Raw genomic sequence first — 16,338 nt, 5'->3', positions numbered from 1 at the left:
TCCCACCGCTAGTGGCGCTCCCTCCCACCTCCCTGCCATTCAGTCCTCCCACCGCTAGTGGCGCTCTCGCCCTCCCCGCCATTCACTCCTCCCAGCTCCCTGCCATTCAGTCCTCCCACCGCTAGTGGCGCTCTCCCCCTCCCCGCCATTCACTCCTCCCAGCTCCCTGCCATTCAGTCCTCCTGCCGGCGGTGGCGCTGTGTTGGGAGGTCTGGGTTTAAAGATGGCGGCGGTGGTGGCGGGGCTGGGGGAGTGAAGTTGCCCCGGGCGGGTGGGTTCGGGGTTCGCTGCTGTCCGGGGTCAGGGTTCAGGGGTCAGAGGGGATGTGTCCCCCCAGGGCCGGGCTGCCCACTGTGGCGGTGCTCTCCTACATCAACCTCCTCAACTACATGGACCGCTTCACCCTGGCAGGTCAGAGGGGGGGGGGGGGAGAGGAGGAGGGGGAGGGGGGAGGGGAGAGGAGGAGGGGGAGGGGGGAGGGGAGAGGAGGAGGGGGAGGGGGGAGGGGGGAGGAGGAGGGGGAGGGGGGGGAGGAGGAGGGGGGAGAGGGGGGAGTGGTGGGGGGGGGAGGAGGGGGGGGGAGAGGAGGGGGGGAGGGGAGGCGGGAGGGAGGGGGGGGTAGAGGAGGGGGGAGGGGGGGGAGGAGGGGGGAGTGGTGGGGGGGAGGGAGGGGGGGAGAGGGGAGGAGGAGGGGGGGGAGGGAGAGGGGAGGAGGGGGGGGGGAGGGAGAGGGGAGGAGGAGGGGGGGGAGTGGTGGGGGGGAGGGAGGAGGGGGGGTAGAGGGGGGAGGAGGAGGGGGCAGAGGGGTGGGGAGAGAGGGGGTGGGGGGGAGAGGGGGTGGGGGGGCGAGGGGACAGAGGGGTGGGGGCACTCACTGAGGACAAGAGGGGGGCAAAGGGCTGGAGGGACGGGGAGAGGGGTAAAGGGATGGGTGGGAGTGGGCAGAGGATGGTCGAGGGCAAAGAGGGGGAGGGCAGTGGGGGGGTGAGGGGGTAAGGGGGCAGTGGGGGTGTAAGAGGGTGGGGGGGTAAGGGGGCAGTGAGGGGTAAGGGGGCAGAGGGGAAGGTGAGGGGGTAAGGGGGCAGGTGGGGGGAGGGTGAGGGGTAAGGGGGCAGTGAGGGGGTAAGGGGGCGGGGGGTGGGTGAGGGGGTAAGGGGGCAGTTGGGGGGGGTTAGGAGGCAGTAGGGCTGTAAGGGGCAGGGCGAAAGGGGAGGGGGTGAGGGGGCAGCGGGGGGGTGAGGGAAAGGAGAAGGGGCTAAAGGGGAGGGGGGGGTGAGGGGGCAGCACAGCTCACTCAGCATGGGGCAGGGGAGCAGTGAGGGGGGAAAAGGGGGTACGCACTGGGGGGCAATGGGGAGAGAGCGAGTGAGGATGTAGAGGTCGGGGGGGTGACTGAAGGCAGGGGTCAGTGCTGGGGGAGAGGGTATGAGTCAGGCACGGGGGGGACAGGGAGGTGGCAGGGAGGGCAGCACAACTGTGGGGGGGTCATAGTTTCCAGTTTATTTATTTGTCCCCAGCAGGCTTACATTAACGCTGCAATGGAGTTAGTGCAGTTGGGGGGGGGAAGGAGGGGGGCAGCGGCGGGGGAGGGTGAAATGGGTCAGAGGGACAAGACACGGGCTCAGTGGGGTGCAGGCAGCAACCGCTCGGGGGTTAGGCAGTGTGATCGAGTGCCTCTGACCACCTCCTGTCTCCACATCCAGGTGTCTTAACCGATATCGAGCAGTACTTTGAGATAGGAGACAGCAGCTCAGGGTTACTGCAGACAGGTACGTAACTCTCACACGCTCCCGGGTATCTGTTATTCTATATATAAACCCCCCCCCACCGAACCCCTCGATTAGATTCCAGTCTGTAACTCACTCCCGGGTATCTGTTATTCTATATATAAACCACCCCGAATCCCTCGATTAGATTCCAGTCTGTAACTCACTCCCGGGTATCTGTTATTCTGTATATAAACCACCCCGAACCCCTCGATTAGATTCCAGTCTGTAACTCACTCCCGGGTATCTGTTATTCTATATATAAACCACCCGAACCCCTCGATTGGATTCCAGTCTGTATCTCACTCCCGGGTATCTGTTGTTCTATATATAAACCACCCCGAACCCCTCGATTGGATTCCAGCCTGTAACTCACTCCCGGGTATCTGTTGTTCTATATATAAACCACCCCGAACCCCTCGATTGGATTCCAGCCTGTAACTCACTCCCGGGTATCTGTTGTTCTATATATAAACCACCCCGAACCCCTCAATTAGATTCCAGTCTGTAACTCACTCCCAGGTATCTGTTATTTTATATATAAACCACCCCGAACCCCTCGATTAGATTCCAGTCTGTAACTCACTCCCGGGTATCTGTTATTCTATATATAAACCACCCCGATCTCCTCAATTAGATTCCAGTCTGTAACTCACTCCCGGGTATCTGTTATTCTGTATATAAACCACCCCGAACCCCTCGATTAGATTCCAGTCTGTAACTCACTCCCGGGTATCTGTTATTCTATAAATAAACCACCCCGAACCCCTCGATTATATTCCAGTCTGTAACTCACTCCCGGGTATCTGTTATTCTATATATAAACCACCCTGAACCCCTCGATTAGATTCCAGTCTGTAACTCACTCCCGGGTATCTGTTATTCTGTATATAAACCACCCTGAACCCCTCGATTAGATTCCAGTCTGTAACTCACTCCCAGGTATCTGTTATTTTATATATAAACCACCCCGAACCCCTCGATTAGATTCCAGTCTGTATCTCACTCCCGGGTATCTGTTATTCCATATATAAACCACCCCGAACCCCTCGATTAGATTCCAGTCTGTAACTCACTCCCGGGTATCTGTTATTCTATATATAAACCACCCCGAACCCCTCGATCAGATTCCAGTCTGTAACTCACTCCCGGGTATCTGTTATTCTATATATAAACCACCCCGAACCCCTCGATTGGATTCCAGCCTGTAACTCACTCCCGGGTATCTGTTGTTCTATATATAAACCACCCCGAACCCCTCGATTGGATTCCAGCCTGTAACTCACTCCCGGGTATCTGTTGTTCTATATATAAACCACCCCGAACCCCTCAATTAGATTCCAGTCTGTAACTCACTCCCAGGTATCTGTTATTTTATATATAAACCACCCCGAACCCCTCGATTAGATTCCAGTCTGTAACTCACTCCCGGGTATCTGTTATTCTATATATAAACCACCCCGATCTCCTCAATTAGATTCCAGTCTGTAACTCACTCCCGGGTATCTGTTATTCTGTATATAAACCACCCCGAACCCCTCGATTAGATTCCAGTCTGTAACTCACTCCCGGGTATCTGTTATTCTATAAATAAACCACCCCGAACCCCTCGATTATATTCCAGTCTGTAACTCACTCCCGGGTATCTGTTATTCTATATATAAACCACCCTGAACCCCTCGATTAGATTCCAGTCTGTAACTCACTCCCGGGTATCTGTTATTCTGTATATAAACCACCCTGAACCCCTCGATTAGATTCCAGTCTGTAACTCACTCCCAGGTATCTGTTATTTTATATATAAACCACCCCGAACCCCTCGATTAGATTCCAGTCTGTATCTCACTCCCGGGTATCTGTTATTCCATATATAAACCACCCCGAACCCCTCGATTAGATTCCAGTCTGTAACTCACTCCCGGGTATCTGTTATTCTATATATAAACCACCCCGAACCCCTCGATCAGATTCCAGTCTGTAACTCACTCCCGGGTATCTGTTATTCTATATATAAACCACCCCGAACCCCTCGATTAGATTCCAGTCTGTAACTCACTCCCGGGTATCTGTTATTCTATATATAAACCACCCCGAACCCCTCGATTAGATTCCAGTCTGTAACTCACTCCCGGGTATCTGTTATTCTGTATATAAACCACCCCGAACCCCTCGATTGGATTCCAGTCTGTAACTCACTCCCGGGTATCTGTTATTCTATATATAAACCACCCCGAACCCCTCGATTAGATTCCAGTCTGTAACTCACTCCCGGGTATCTGTTATTCTATATATAAACCACCCCGAACCCCTCGATTAGATTCCAGTCTGTAACTCACTCCCGGGTATCTGTTATTCTATATATAAACCACCCCGAACCCCTCGATTCGATTCCAGTCTGTAACTCACTCCCGGGTATCTGTTATTCTATATATAAACCACCCCGAACCCCTCGATTGGATTCCAGCCTGTAACTCACTTCCGCGTAACTGCGGGAGGGTCGGTGCTGAGGGAGTCCTGCACTGTGGGAGGGTCAGTGCTGAGGGAGCGCCGCACTGTGGGAGGGTCAGTGCCGAGGGGGCCCCGCACTGTGGGAGGGTCAGTGCTGAGGGGGCCCCGCACTGTGGGAGGGTCGGTGCTGAGGGAGTCCCGCACTGTGGGAGGGTCGGTGCTGAGGGAGTCCCGCACTGTGGGAGGGTCGGTGCTGAGGGAGCCCCGCACTGTGGGAGGGTCGGTGCTGAGGGAGCCCCGCACTGTGGGGAGGGTCGAGGGGAAATCTATTTCCCACAGCGAGTGGTTGGCGTTTGGAAAGTACTCCGAGAGAGTGCTGGAGGGAAGGTGCATCGAGGAATTTCGGAGGCTGTGGATCTGGAAAGTGAGAGATTCAGGGGTTACTGGGGAGCGGGTGCGGGGCTCAATTAGTGGCTACTGGTGGGAGCTAGCACTGTGGGGCTGGAGCGAATGGCCTCCACTTGTCTTGCTGCCGTTCTCCAGTTTGCTGAGTTGATGATATCTTTGCGATGGGATTATCACGTGACTCTGAGGTTTCCCCTCATGTGCTTGTCTTGTGACACTCTCTCTCACTCCTGACCCGACTCCCTCTGCTGCTAGGTGCCTCCGGCAAGAAAGGTGCAGGCCACTTGGCCCGCCGTCCCCCTGCCAGCTCCCCAAATTCCCCAACTTAAGCCAGATCCCTGTGGGATTCCCTCAGGGAAGGGGGGAGGAATCTTGTTATCTCAATCAGAGGAGATAAATCCCCAGGACCAGACAGGATATTGCCTTGAAGGAGACTCGCATCGAAATCACGGGGGGGGGAAGGGATATATTTAAAATGTCAGTATCCACGGGGTGAGGGGCTGGATGATTGGAGTTGTGGGGGGGGGCGGGTCACGTTGTTCTGTTGTTTAAATAAGGTTCCAAAAGTAATCCGGGAAATTGTAGGCCAGTAAGTTGGACGTCAGTCGTAGGTAAATTATTGGGAGGAGCAATAAGGGGATAGGATCTCCCGATATTTGGGTAGACAGGGACTTGTTAGGGAGAGTCAACGTGGCTTTGTGTGTGGTGGGTCATTTTTAACCTATCTGTTAGAGTTTTTGGAGGGGGTTACCAGGAAAGTGGATGAGGGGAAGGCGGCGGATGTTGTCTACATGGACTTCAGTAAGGCCTGTGACAAGGTGGTTAGTTAACGGAAGAACATAAGAAATAGGAGCAGGAGTCGGCCATCTAGCCCTTCGAGCCTGCCCCACCATTCAATAAGATCATGGCTGATCTGTCGTGTCTCAGTTCCACGTTCCCGCCCTCTCCCCATAACCCTTAATCCCCTCTCTTATCAAAAACCCATCAACCCGCGTCTTAAAAATATTTAGCGAGGCAGCCTCCACCACTTCAACGGGCAGAGAATTCCAGAGATTCACCACCCTTTGAGTGAAGAAGTTCCTCCTCAACTCCGTTCTAAACCGCCCCCCCTTTATCTTGAGGCTGTGCCCCCTAGTCCTACTGTCCTTTCTGAGCGGGAAGAGTCTCTCCACCTCTATCCTATCCATCCCATTCATCATCTTATACGTCTCAATGAGATCTCCCCTCATTCTTCTAAACTCTAACGAGTACAAGCCTAGTTTATTCAGCCTCTCCTCATAGCTCAACCCCCTCAACTCCGGTATCAGCCTAGTAAACCTCCTCTGCACTCCCTCCAAGGCCAAAATATCCTTGTGTAAGTACGGCGCCCAAAACTGCACACAGTACTCCAGCTGCAGCCTCACCAATGCCCTATACAGCTGCAGCAAGACCTCCCTACTTTTATATTCAATCCCCCTCGCTATGAAGGCCAGCATCCCATTCGCCTTCCTGACCACCTGCTGCACCTGCAAGCTGGGTTTTTGCGACTCATGCACAAGGACCCCGAGGTCCCTCTGCACCGTCGCCTGCTGCAGTTTTTCGCCACGTAAGTAATAGTCCTTCCTACCATTCTTCCTACCAAAGTGGACCACCTCACACTTGCCAACATTAAATTCCATTTGCCAGTTCCTGGCCCAGTCGCCCAGCCTATCTAGATCCTTCTGCAGACTCTCCACACCCTCCGCACAATTTGCCGTTCCCCCAATCTTGGTGTCATCAGCAAATTTCGACACCCTGCACTCGGTTCCCTCCTCCAGATCATCTGTATAAATGGTAAATAGCTGAGGCCCCAGCACCGACCCCTGGGGCACTCCACTAGTCACCATCCGCCAATCCGAATAGCACCCATTGATCCCCCACTCTCTGCCTCCTATTTGACAACCAATCCTCTATCCACGCTAACACCCTACCCCCAACTCCCTGTCCCCTGACCTTCTGCAATAACCTCTTATCAAACGCCTTCCGAAAATCCAGAAAGACCACATCCACCGGCTCTCCTCTATCCACCGCCCTAGACACACCCTCAGAGAACTCCAATAGGTTCGTCAGACACGACTTCCCCTTAATGAAACCGTGCTGCGGTTAGTTAGGAAGGTTCGGGGGCTAGGTATACATGGAGGGGTAGGAAATTGGATTAGACACTGGCTCAGTGGGAGAAGGCAGAGAGTGGTCGTGGAGTATCGGTACCCCGAGTGGACGATTGGTGTGCCGCAGGGATCGGGTGTCGGGTCCCTTGTGGTTTGTCACCTATATCAGTGACCTGGAGGATAATGTGGTGGATCGGATCAGCAAATTTGCTGGGGATACAAAGATCGGAGGGGTACTGGACAGCGAGGAAGGCTTTCAAAGCTTGCAGAGGGATTTGGACCAACTAGAAAAATGGGCTGATAAATGGCAGACGGAGTTTCACGCAGACAAGTGTGAGGTGTCGCAGTTTGGACAGACAAACCAAAGTGGGACTCTGAAGAGTGCAGTTGAACGGAGGGATCTGGGATACATAGTTCCCGAAAAGTGGCGTCACAGGTGGATAGGGTGGTAAAGAGGTGCATTGGCCTTTATAAATCGGAGTATCGCGTATACAAGTGTTGTGGTGAGGTTATATAATGCATTGGTGAGACCGAATTTGGAGGATTGTGTCCAGTTTTGGTCACCCGGTGAGAGGAAGGATGTAAATAAGGTTGAAAGAGTGCAGAGAAGGACGTTGCCGAGAAGCTGAGTTACAGAGAGAGATTGAATAGGTTTGGACTTTATTCCCTGGAGAAGGAGGGGAGATTTGATAGAGGTGCATAGGGTGAGATTGGTATAGATAGAGTGAACGCAAGCAGGCTTTTTCCACTGAGGCTAAGGGGGAGAAAAACAAACAGAGGGGAAAAGTTTAAAGGGAATATTGGGGGGGGGATTCTTCACGCAGAGAGTGGTGGGAGTGCGGAATGAGAGCAAGTGGTAAATGCGGGGTCACTTTTAACGTTTAAGGAAAGCTTGGATGGGTACATGGAGGAGAGGGGTGTGGAGGGATGTGGTCCAAGTGCAGGTCAGTGGGACGAGGCAGAGAAATGGTTTGGCACAGATAAGAGGGATGGAAAGGCATGTTTCTGAGCTGTAATTTTCTCTGGTTCTGTCTCCCCCAGTTACTGCTATTCAACTTAGCCGTTTGTCAGTCACAGGACGTGCCCCTGATGTGACTGAAATCTCACCTCAGTGCACAATCTTTGCTGTCCCGAATGCACACTGTGGGAGGGTCGGTGCTGAGGGAGTCCCGCACTGTGGGAGGGTCGGTGCTGAGGGAGTCCCGCACTGTGGGAGGGTCGGTGCTGAGGGAGTCCCGCACTGTGGGAGGGTCAGTGCTGAGGGAGCGCCGCACTGTGGGAGGGTCAGTGCTGAGGGAGCCCCGCACTGTGGGAGGGTCGGTGCTGAGGGAGTCCCGCACTGTGGGAGGGTCGGTGCTGAGGGAGCCCCGCACTGTGGGAGGGTCGGTGCTGAGGGAGTCCAGCACTGTGGGAGGGTCGGTGCTGAGGGAGTCCCGCACTGTGGGAGGGTTAGTGCTGAGGGAGTCCCGCACTGTGGGAGGGTCGGTGCTGAGAGAGTCCCGCACTGTGGGAGGGTCGGTGCTGAGGGAGTCCCGCACTGTGGGAGGGTCAGTGCTGAGGGAGTCCCGCACTGTGGGAGGGTCGGTGCTGAGGGAGTCCCGCACTGTGGGAGGGTCAGTGCTGAGGGAGTCCCGCACTGTGGGAGGGTCGGTGCTGAGGGAGTCCCGCACTGTGGGAGGGTCGGTGCTGAGGGAGTCCCGCACTGTGGGAGGGTCGGTGCTGAGGGAGTCCCGCACTGTGGGAGGGTCAGTGCTGAGGGAGTCCCGCACTGTGGGAGGGTCAGTGCTGAGGGAGTCCCGCACTGTGGGAGGGTCGGTGCTGAGGGAGTGCCGCACTGTCGGGGGGTGTCTCTCTCACTGCTCCCTGTGTGTTTTTCCAGTGTTTATCTGTTCCTACATGGTGCTGGCCCCGGTGTTTGGATATCTGGGAGATCGTTACAACCGCAAGCAAATCATGAGCTGTGGGATCCTCTTCTGGTCGGCAATTACACTGGTCAGCTCCTTCGTCCCAAAGAAGGTGGGAATGGACCACCGTCCCCGACGCTGGCGTCAACCCCTCCTTCCGGGCCCCCCCCCCCCGTCTCCCCCCTCGCCCGGGGGGCCCCACCCGTCTCCAACCCCCTCCCCTCGTCCCGGGGGCCCCCCCGTCTCCAACCCCCTCCCCTCGTCCCGGGGGCCCCCCCGTCTCCAACCCCCTCCCCTCGTCCCGGGGGCCCCCCCGTCTCCAACCCCCTCCCCTCGTCCCGGGGGCCCCCCCGTCTCCAACCCCCTCCCCTCGTCCCGGGGGCCCCCCCGTCTCCAACCCCCTCCCCTCGTCCCGGGGGCCCCCCCGTCTCCAACCCCCTCCCCTCGTCCCGGGGGCCCCCCCGTCTCCAACCCCCTCCCCTCGTCCCGGGGGCCCCCCCGTCTCCAACCCCCTCCCCTCGTCCCGGGGGCCCCCCCGTCTCCAACCCCCTCCCCTCGTCCCGGGGGCCCCCCCGTCTCCAACCCCCTCCCCTCGTCCCGGGGGCCCCCCCGTCTCCCCCCTCCTCCCCTCGTCCCGGGGGGCCCCCCCCCCCGTCTCCCCCCTCCCCTCGTCCCGGGGAGGCCCCCCGTCTCCCCCCTCCCCTCGTCCCGGGGAGGCCCCCCGTCTCCCCCCTCCCCTCGTCCCGGGGGCCCGTCTCCACCCCTCCCTCCCCCCTCGTTCTGGGGACCCCCCCCCGATGGCGGTCCACGATCTCCCCTCCTTCTGCGATTCACTCTCCAATGTTATTAACTCAAAAGTTGTGTTCTCTCTCTCTCTCCCCCCCCTCCCCCCCCGCTCTCAGTATTTTTGGGCCTTGCTGCTAACCCGTGGGCTGGTGGGGATTGGAGAAGCCAGTTACTCCACCATCGCCCCCACGGTGATCGCCGATCTCTATGTGGGGGACAAACGCAGTCGAATGTTGTCCATATTTTACTTCGCTATCCCGGTGGGCAGGTACGTGGATCATCGAGGGAGCTTTACCCTGTATCTAACCCCGTGCTGTACCTGTCCTGGGAGTGTTTGATGGGGGACAGTGTAGAGGGAGCTTTACTCTGTATCTAACCCCGTGCTGTACCTGTCCTGGGAGTATTTGATGGGGGGACAGTGTAGAGGGAGCTTTACTCTGTATCTAACCCCGTGCTGTACCTGTCCTGGGAGTGTTTGATGGGGGACAGTGTAGAGGGAGCTTTACCCTGTATCTAACCCCGTGCTGTACCTGTCCTGGGAGTGTTTGATGGGGGACAGTGTAGAGGGAGCTTTACTCTGTATCTAACCCCGTGCTGTACCTGTCCTGGGAGTGTTTGATGGGGACTGTGTAGAGGGAGCTTTACTCTGTATCTAACCCCGTGCTGTACCTGTCCTGGGAGTGTTTGATGGGGGGACAGTGTAGAGGGAGCTTTACTCTGTATCAAACCCCGTGCTGTACCTGTCCTGGGAGTGTTTGATGGGGGGACAGTGTAGAGGGAGCTTTACTCTGTATCTAACCCCGTGCTGTACCTGTCCTGGGAGTGTTTGATGGGGGGACAGTGTAGAGGGAGCTTTACTCTGTATCTAACCCCGTGCTGTACCTGTCCTGGGAGTGTTTGATGGGGGGGACAGTGTAGAGGGAGCTTTACTCTGTATCTAACCCCGTGCTGTACCTGTCCTGGGAGTGTTTGATGGGGGGGGACAGTGTAGAGGGAGCTTTACTCTGTATCTAACCCCGTGCTGTACCTGTCCTGGGAGTGTTTGATGTGGGGGATAGTGTAGAAGGAGCTTTACTCTGTATCTAACCCCGTGCTGGACCTGTCCTGGGAGTGTTTGATGGGGGACAGTGTAGAGGGAGCTTTACTCTGTATCTAACCCCGTGCTGGACCTGTCCTGGGAGTGTTTGATGGGGGGACAGTGTAGGGGGAGCTTTACTGTTCCAGGGACCCGGGTTCGATTCCCGGCTCGAGTCACTGTCTGTGTGGAGTCTGCACATTCTCCCCGTGTCTGCATGGGTTTCCTCCGGGTGCTCCGGTTTCCTCCCACAGTCCAAAGATGTGTAGGTTAGGGTGGATTGGCCGTGCTAAATTGTCCCTTAGTGTCCAAAGATGTGTAGGTTAGGGTGGATTGGCCATGCTAAATTGTCCCTTAGTGTCCAACGATGTGTAGGTTAGGGTGGATTGGCCGTGCTAAATTGTCCCTTAGTGTCCAAAGATGTGTAGGTTAGGGTGGATTGGCCGTGCTAAATTGTCCCTTAGTATCCAAAGATGTGTAGGTTAGGGTGGATTGGCCGTGCTAAATTGCCCCTTAGTGTCCAAAGATGTGTAGGTTAGGGTGGATTGGCCGTGCTAAATTGTCCCTTAGTGTCCAAAGATGTGTAGGTTAGGGTGGATTGGCCATGCTAAATTGTCCCTTAGTGTCCCAAAGATGTGTAGGTTAGGGGGGATTGGCAGATAAACGTGTTCCAGTGAGAGGGGCTGGGTATGATACTGTGTCCGGGGGTCGGTGGAGACTTGATGGGCTTTGTGCAGTGTAGGGATTCTGTGATGCAGTGTCGGGGGGTCTCTGGAGATGGAGGGTGGGGTGTTCCCCTCGCATTGCCATCTCTCAGTTTGATGATGGGGACAGTCATTTAACCTTCTCTCTCTCTCTCTCTCTGCCTCTCCCCCCCCACCACCCCCTCCCCGTGTGTCTCTCTCTCCTCGCCCTCCCGGGTGTCTCTGCGTCCCAGCGGTTTGGGGTATATCGTCGCTTCGAAAGTGGCGGATCTGTCGGGCGATTGGCACTGGGCCCTGAGGGTGAGTCCTGGCCCGCTGTCTTTGGCAGGCCTCTCGTGCGCCCGCTCCCCGTGTCTCCCCCCATTCCCCCCCTCCCCCTAGCGATCTACCTGCTCCCCCCGCACTGCCCCGAGAGATGCCACGAGGCAGGATTCAGAGACGATTCCAAAGACCCCGTGTCCCCTGCCCCAAGTGAAGCTACTGGTGTCAATCCAAGATGGCCGCCCCCCACCTCAGAGAGTCACGGGCCTGGGAGAGTTCGCGTTCCCGGCCCCCGTGTCTCGATTTCCCCCTCCCCGCTCTCCCGTGGGAAACAACTCCAGTCTCCCCTTGATCAAACCCCAACTTACTGGGGTGCCATATTTGGCAGGGTCATGTGATGCCAATGGACGCCACAATGGGTTAGCTTTCACAAGCGCTCCCACAGTGCGGGACTCCCTCAGCACCGACTCTCCCACAGTGCGGGACTCCCTCAGCACCGACCCTCCCCACAGTGCGGGACTCCCTCAGCACTGACCCTCCCACAGTGCGGGACTCCCTCAGCACTGACCCTCCCCACAGTGCGGGACTCCCTCAGCACCGACCCTCCCACAGTGCGGGACTCCCTCAGCACCGACCCTCCCACAGTGCGGGACTCCCTCAGCACCGACCCTCCCACAGTGCGGGACTCCCTCAGCACCGACCCTCCCACAGTGCGGGACTCCCTCAGCACCGACCCTCCCACAGTGCGGGACTCCCTCAGCACCGACCCTCCCACAGTGCGGGGCTCCCTCAGCACCGACCCTCCCCACAGTGCGGGACTCCCTCAGCACCGACCCTCCCACAGTGCGGGACTCCCTCAGCACCGACCCTCCCACAGTGCAGCGCTCCCTCAGCACCGACCCTCCCACAGTGCGGGACTCCCTCAGCACCGACCCTCCCCACAGTGCGGGACTCCCTCAGCACCGACCCTCCCCACAGTGCGGGACTCCCTCAGCACCGACCCTCCCACAGTGCGGGACTCCCTCAGCACCGACCCTCCCACAGTGCGGGACTCCCTCAGCACTGACCCTCCCACAGTGCAGCGCTCCCTCAGCACCGACCCTCCCACAGTGCGGGACTCCCTCAGCACCGACCCTCCCACAGTGCGGGACTCCCTCAGCACCGACCCTCCCACAGTGCGGGACTCCCTCAGCACTGACCCTCCCACAGTGCGGGACTCCCTCAGCACCGACCCTCCCACAGTGCGGCGCTCCCTCAGCACCGACCCTCCCACAGTGCGGGACTCCCTCAGCACTGACCCTCCCACAGTGCGGGACTCCCTCAGCACCGACCCGCCCCACAGTGCGGCGCTCCCTCAGCACCGACCCTCCCACAGTGCGGGACTCCCTCAGCACCGACCCGCCCCACAGTGCGGGACTCCCTCAGCACCGACCCTCCCACAGTGCGGGACTCCCTCAGCACCGACCCGCCCCACAGTGCGGGACTCCCTCAGCACTGACCCTCCCACAGTGCGGGACTCCCTCAGCACCGACCCGCCCCACAGTGCGGCGCTCCCTCAGCACCGACCCTCCCACAGTGCGGGACTCCCTCAGCACCGACCCGCCCCACACTGCGGCGCTCCCTCAGCACTCTTCGTTTCCCCCTGTTCAGGTCACTCCGGCTCTCGGTCTGCTCGCTGTGTTTTTACTGGTGTTCGTAGTTACGGAGCCACAACGAGGAGTATTGGAGCGAGGCTCGGAGCGAGAACTTGTCTACACATCCTGGGTCACCGATGTAAAGGATCTCTGCTCCAAGTAAGTATCTAACGCACTGTGATACCCGGTCCCAGAGTGGGGGAAAGGACAGTGTATCTAACGCACTGTGACACCCGGTCCCAGAGAGGGGGAAAGGACAGTGTATCTAACGCACTGTGACACCCAGTCCCAGAGAGGGGGAAAGGACAGTGTATCTAACGCACTGTGACACCCAGTCCCAGAGCGGGGGAAAGGACAGTGTATCTAACGCACTGTGACACCCGGTCCCAGAGAGGGGGAAAGGACAGTGTATCTAACGCACTGTGACACCCAGTCCCAGAGCGGGGGAAAGGACAGTGTATCTAACGCACTGTGACACCCGGTCCCAGAGTGGGGGAAAGGACAGTGTATCTAACGCACTGTGACACCCGGTCCCAGAGAGGGGGAAAGGACAGTGTATCTAACGCACTGTGACACCCAGTCCCAGAGAGGGGAAAGGACAGTGTATCTAACGCACTGTGACACCCAGTCCCAGAGCGGGGGAAAGGACAGTGTATCTAACGCACTGTGACACCCGGTCCCAGAGTGGGGGAAAGGACAGTGTATCTAACGCACTGTGACACTCGGTCCCAGAGTGGGGGAAAGGACAGTGTATCTAACGCACTGTGACACCCGGTCCCAGAGAGGGGGGAAAGGACAGTGTATCTAACGCACTGTGACACCCGGTCCCAGAGAGGGGGAAAGGACAGTGTATCTAACGCACTGTGACACCCGGTCCCAGAGTGGGGGAAAGGACAGTGTATCTAACGCACTGTGACACCCGGTCCCAGAGTGGGGGAAAGGACAGTGTATCTAACGCACTGTGACACCCGGTCCCAGAGAGGGGGGAAAGGACAGTGTATCTAACGCACTGTGACACCCGGTCCCAGAGTGGGGGAAAGGACAGTGTATCTAACGCACTGTGACACCCGGTCCCAGAGTGGGGGAAAGGACAGTGTATCTAACGCACTGTGACACCCGGTCCCAGAGAGGGGGGAAAGGACAGTGTATCTAACGCACTGTGACACCCGGTCCCAGAGTTGGGGAAAGGACAGTGTATCTAACGCACTGTGACACCCGGTCCCAGAGTGGGGGAAAGGACAGTGTATCTAACGCACTGTGACACCCGGTCCCAGAGTGGGGGAAAGGACAGTGTATCTAACGCACTGTGACACCCGGTCCCAGAGTGGGGGAAAGGACAGTGTATCTAACGCACTGTGACACCCGGTCCCAGAGTGGGGGAAAGGACAGTGTATCTAACGCACTGTGATACCCGGTCCCAGAGGGGGGAAAGGACAGTGTATCTAACACACTGTGACACCCAGTCCCAGAGGGGGGAAAGGACAGTGTATCTAACACACTGTGACACCCAGTCCCAGAGAGGGGGAAAGGACAGTGTATCTAACGCACTGTGACACCCGTTCCCAGAGGGGGGAAGGGACAGTGTATCTAACGCACTGTGACACCCGGTCCCAGAGTGGGGGAAAGGACAGTGTATCTAACGCACTGTGACACCCGGTCCCAGAGTGGGGGAAAGGACAGTGTATCTAACACACTGTGACACCCAGTCCCAGAGAGGGGGAAAGGACAGTATATCTAACGCACTGTGACACCCGGTCCCAGAGTGGGGAAAGGACAGTGTATCTAACGCACTGTGACACCCGGTCCCAGAGAGGGGGAAAGGACAGTGTATCTAACACACTGTGACACCCAGTCCCAGAGAGGGGGAAAGGACAGTGTATCTAACGCACTGTGACACCCGGTCCCAGAGTGGGGGAAAGGACAGTGTATCTAACGCACTGTGACACCCGGTCCCAGAGAGGGGGAAAGGACAGTGTATCTAACGCACTGTGATACCCGGTCCCAGAGTGGGGGAAAGGACAGTGTATCTAACGCACTGTGACACCCGGTCCCAGAGTGGGGGAAAGGACAGTGTATCTAACGCACTGTGATACCCGGTCCCAGAGTGGGGGAAAGGACAGTGTATCTAACGCACTGTGACACCCGGTCCCAGAGTGGGGGAAAGGACAGTGTATCTAACGCACTGTGATACCCGGTCCCAGAGAGGGGGAAAGGACAGTGTATCTAACGCACTGTGACACCCGGTCCCAGAGAGGGGAAAGGACAGTGTATCTAACGCACTGTGACACCCGGTCCCAGAGTGGGGGAAAGGACAGTGTATCTAACGCACTGTGACACCCGGTCCCAGAGTGGGGGAAAGGACAGTGTATCCAACGCACTGTGACACCCGGTCCCAGAGTGGAGGAAAGGACAGTGTATCTAACGCACTGCGACACCCGGTCCCAGAGAGGGGGAAAGGACAGTGTATCTAACGCACTGTGACACCCGGTCCCAGAGAGGGGGAAAGGACAGTGTATCTAACGCACTGTGACACCCGGTCCCAGAGTGGGGGAAAGGACAGTGTATCTAACGCACTGTGACACCCGGTCCCAGAGAGGGGGAAAGGACAGTGTATCTAACGCACTGTGACACCCGGTCCCAGAGTGGGGGAAAGGACAGTGTATCTAACGCACTGTGACACCCGGTCCCAGAGTGGGGGAAAGGACAGTGTATCTAAAGCACTGTGACACCCGGTCCCAGAGAGGGGGAAAGGACAGTGTATCTAACCGCTCTCTCTGTCTCTCTCTCTCTCAGTTATAGCTACATTCTCTCGTCTTTGGGGTTCACAGCTGTGGCGTTTGTGACTGGTACCCTGGCGTTGTGGGCACCTGCGTATTTGTTCCGTGCCCAGGTGGTTCAGGGGACAATGCACCCTTGTACCAAAGCAACCTGTAACTCTCTGGACAGGTAACTCCCAAGCTTGTCTCGTTCTCGCTCCCCCGCGTACACCTTTTTACCGTACCCCCGTCCCCCCATCCCGAGCCCACAGGGGGTTACATTCGGAGTAGAGATTGACTCGAGTCGGGCACCCCGTTCCTGTGCCATTTGAGCTGTCGCGCGGGAGAATTTGACCCAAGTTTTCAAGGCAGTCGTAAGGGGAGCGGGGAATTAGAGGGAGTCTCTCGGTCAGGGACTCCCCTGTTGAAGGGGGAGTCTCTCGGTCAGGGACTCCCCTGTTGAAGGGGGAGTC

The 16,338-nt window shown here is 57.5% G+C and overlaps 1 protein-coding gene across 1 annotated transcript; it reads left to right on the top strand.

The window, feature by feature from the left end:
- The first annotated feature begins 267 nt into the window (after positions 1-267).
- On the top strand, positions 268-16,085 carry LOC145340812 (protein spinster homolog 1-like). Its single transcript, XM_080185272.1, has 7 exons — positions 268-411; positions 1,704-1,769; positions 8,625-8,761; positions 9,552-9,703; positions 11,448-11,514; positions 13,126-13,268; positions 15,903-16,085. Exons 1-7 carry the CDS (start codon positions 324-326, stop codon positions 16,057-16,059), a joined length of 810 nt encoding a protein of 269 aa, XP_080041398.1. The 5' UTR covers positions 268-323; the 3' UTR covers positions 16,060-16,085.
- The last annotated feature ends 253 nt before the right edge of the window (positions 16,086-16,338 follow it).

Source organism: Carcharhinus amblyrhynchos, unplaced genomic scaffold (genome assembly GCF_965287045.1).
Source record: "Carcharhinus amblyrhynchos unplaced genomic scaffold, sCarAmb.v2.hapA chromosome_1462, whole genome shotgun sequence".
Taxonomy (NCBI): domain Eukaryota; kingdom Metazoa; phylum Chordata; class Chondrichthyes; order Carcharhiniformes; family Carcharhinidae; genus Carcharhinus; species Carcharhinus amblyrhynchos.
The sequence above is the reverse complement of the archived record's forward strand: the minus strand, read 5'-3'. Positions and strand labels throughout refer to the sequence as shown.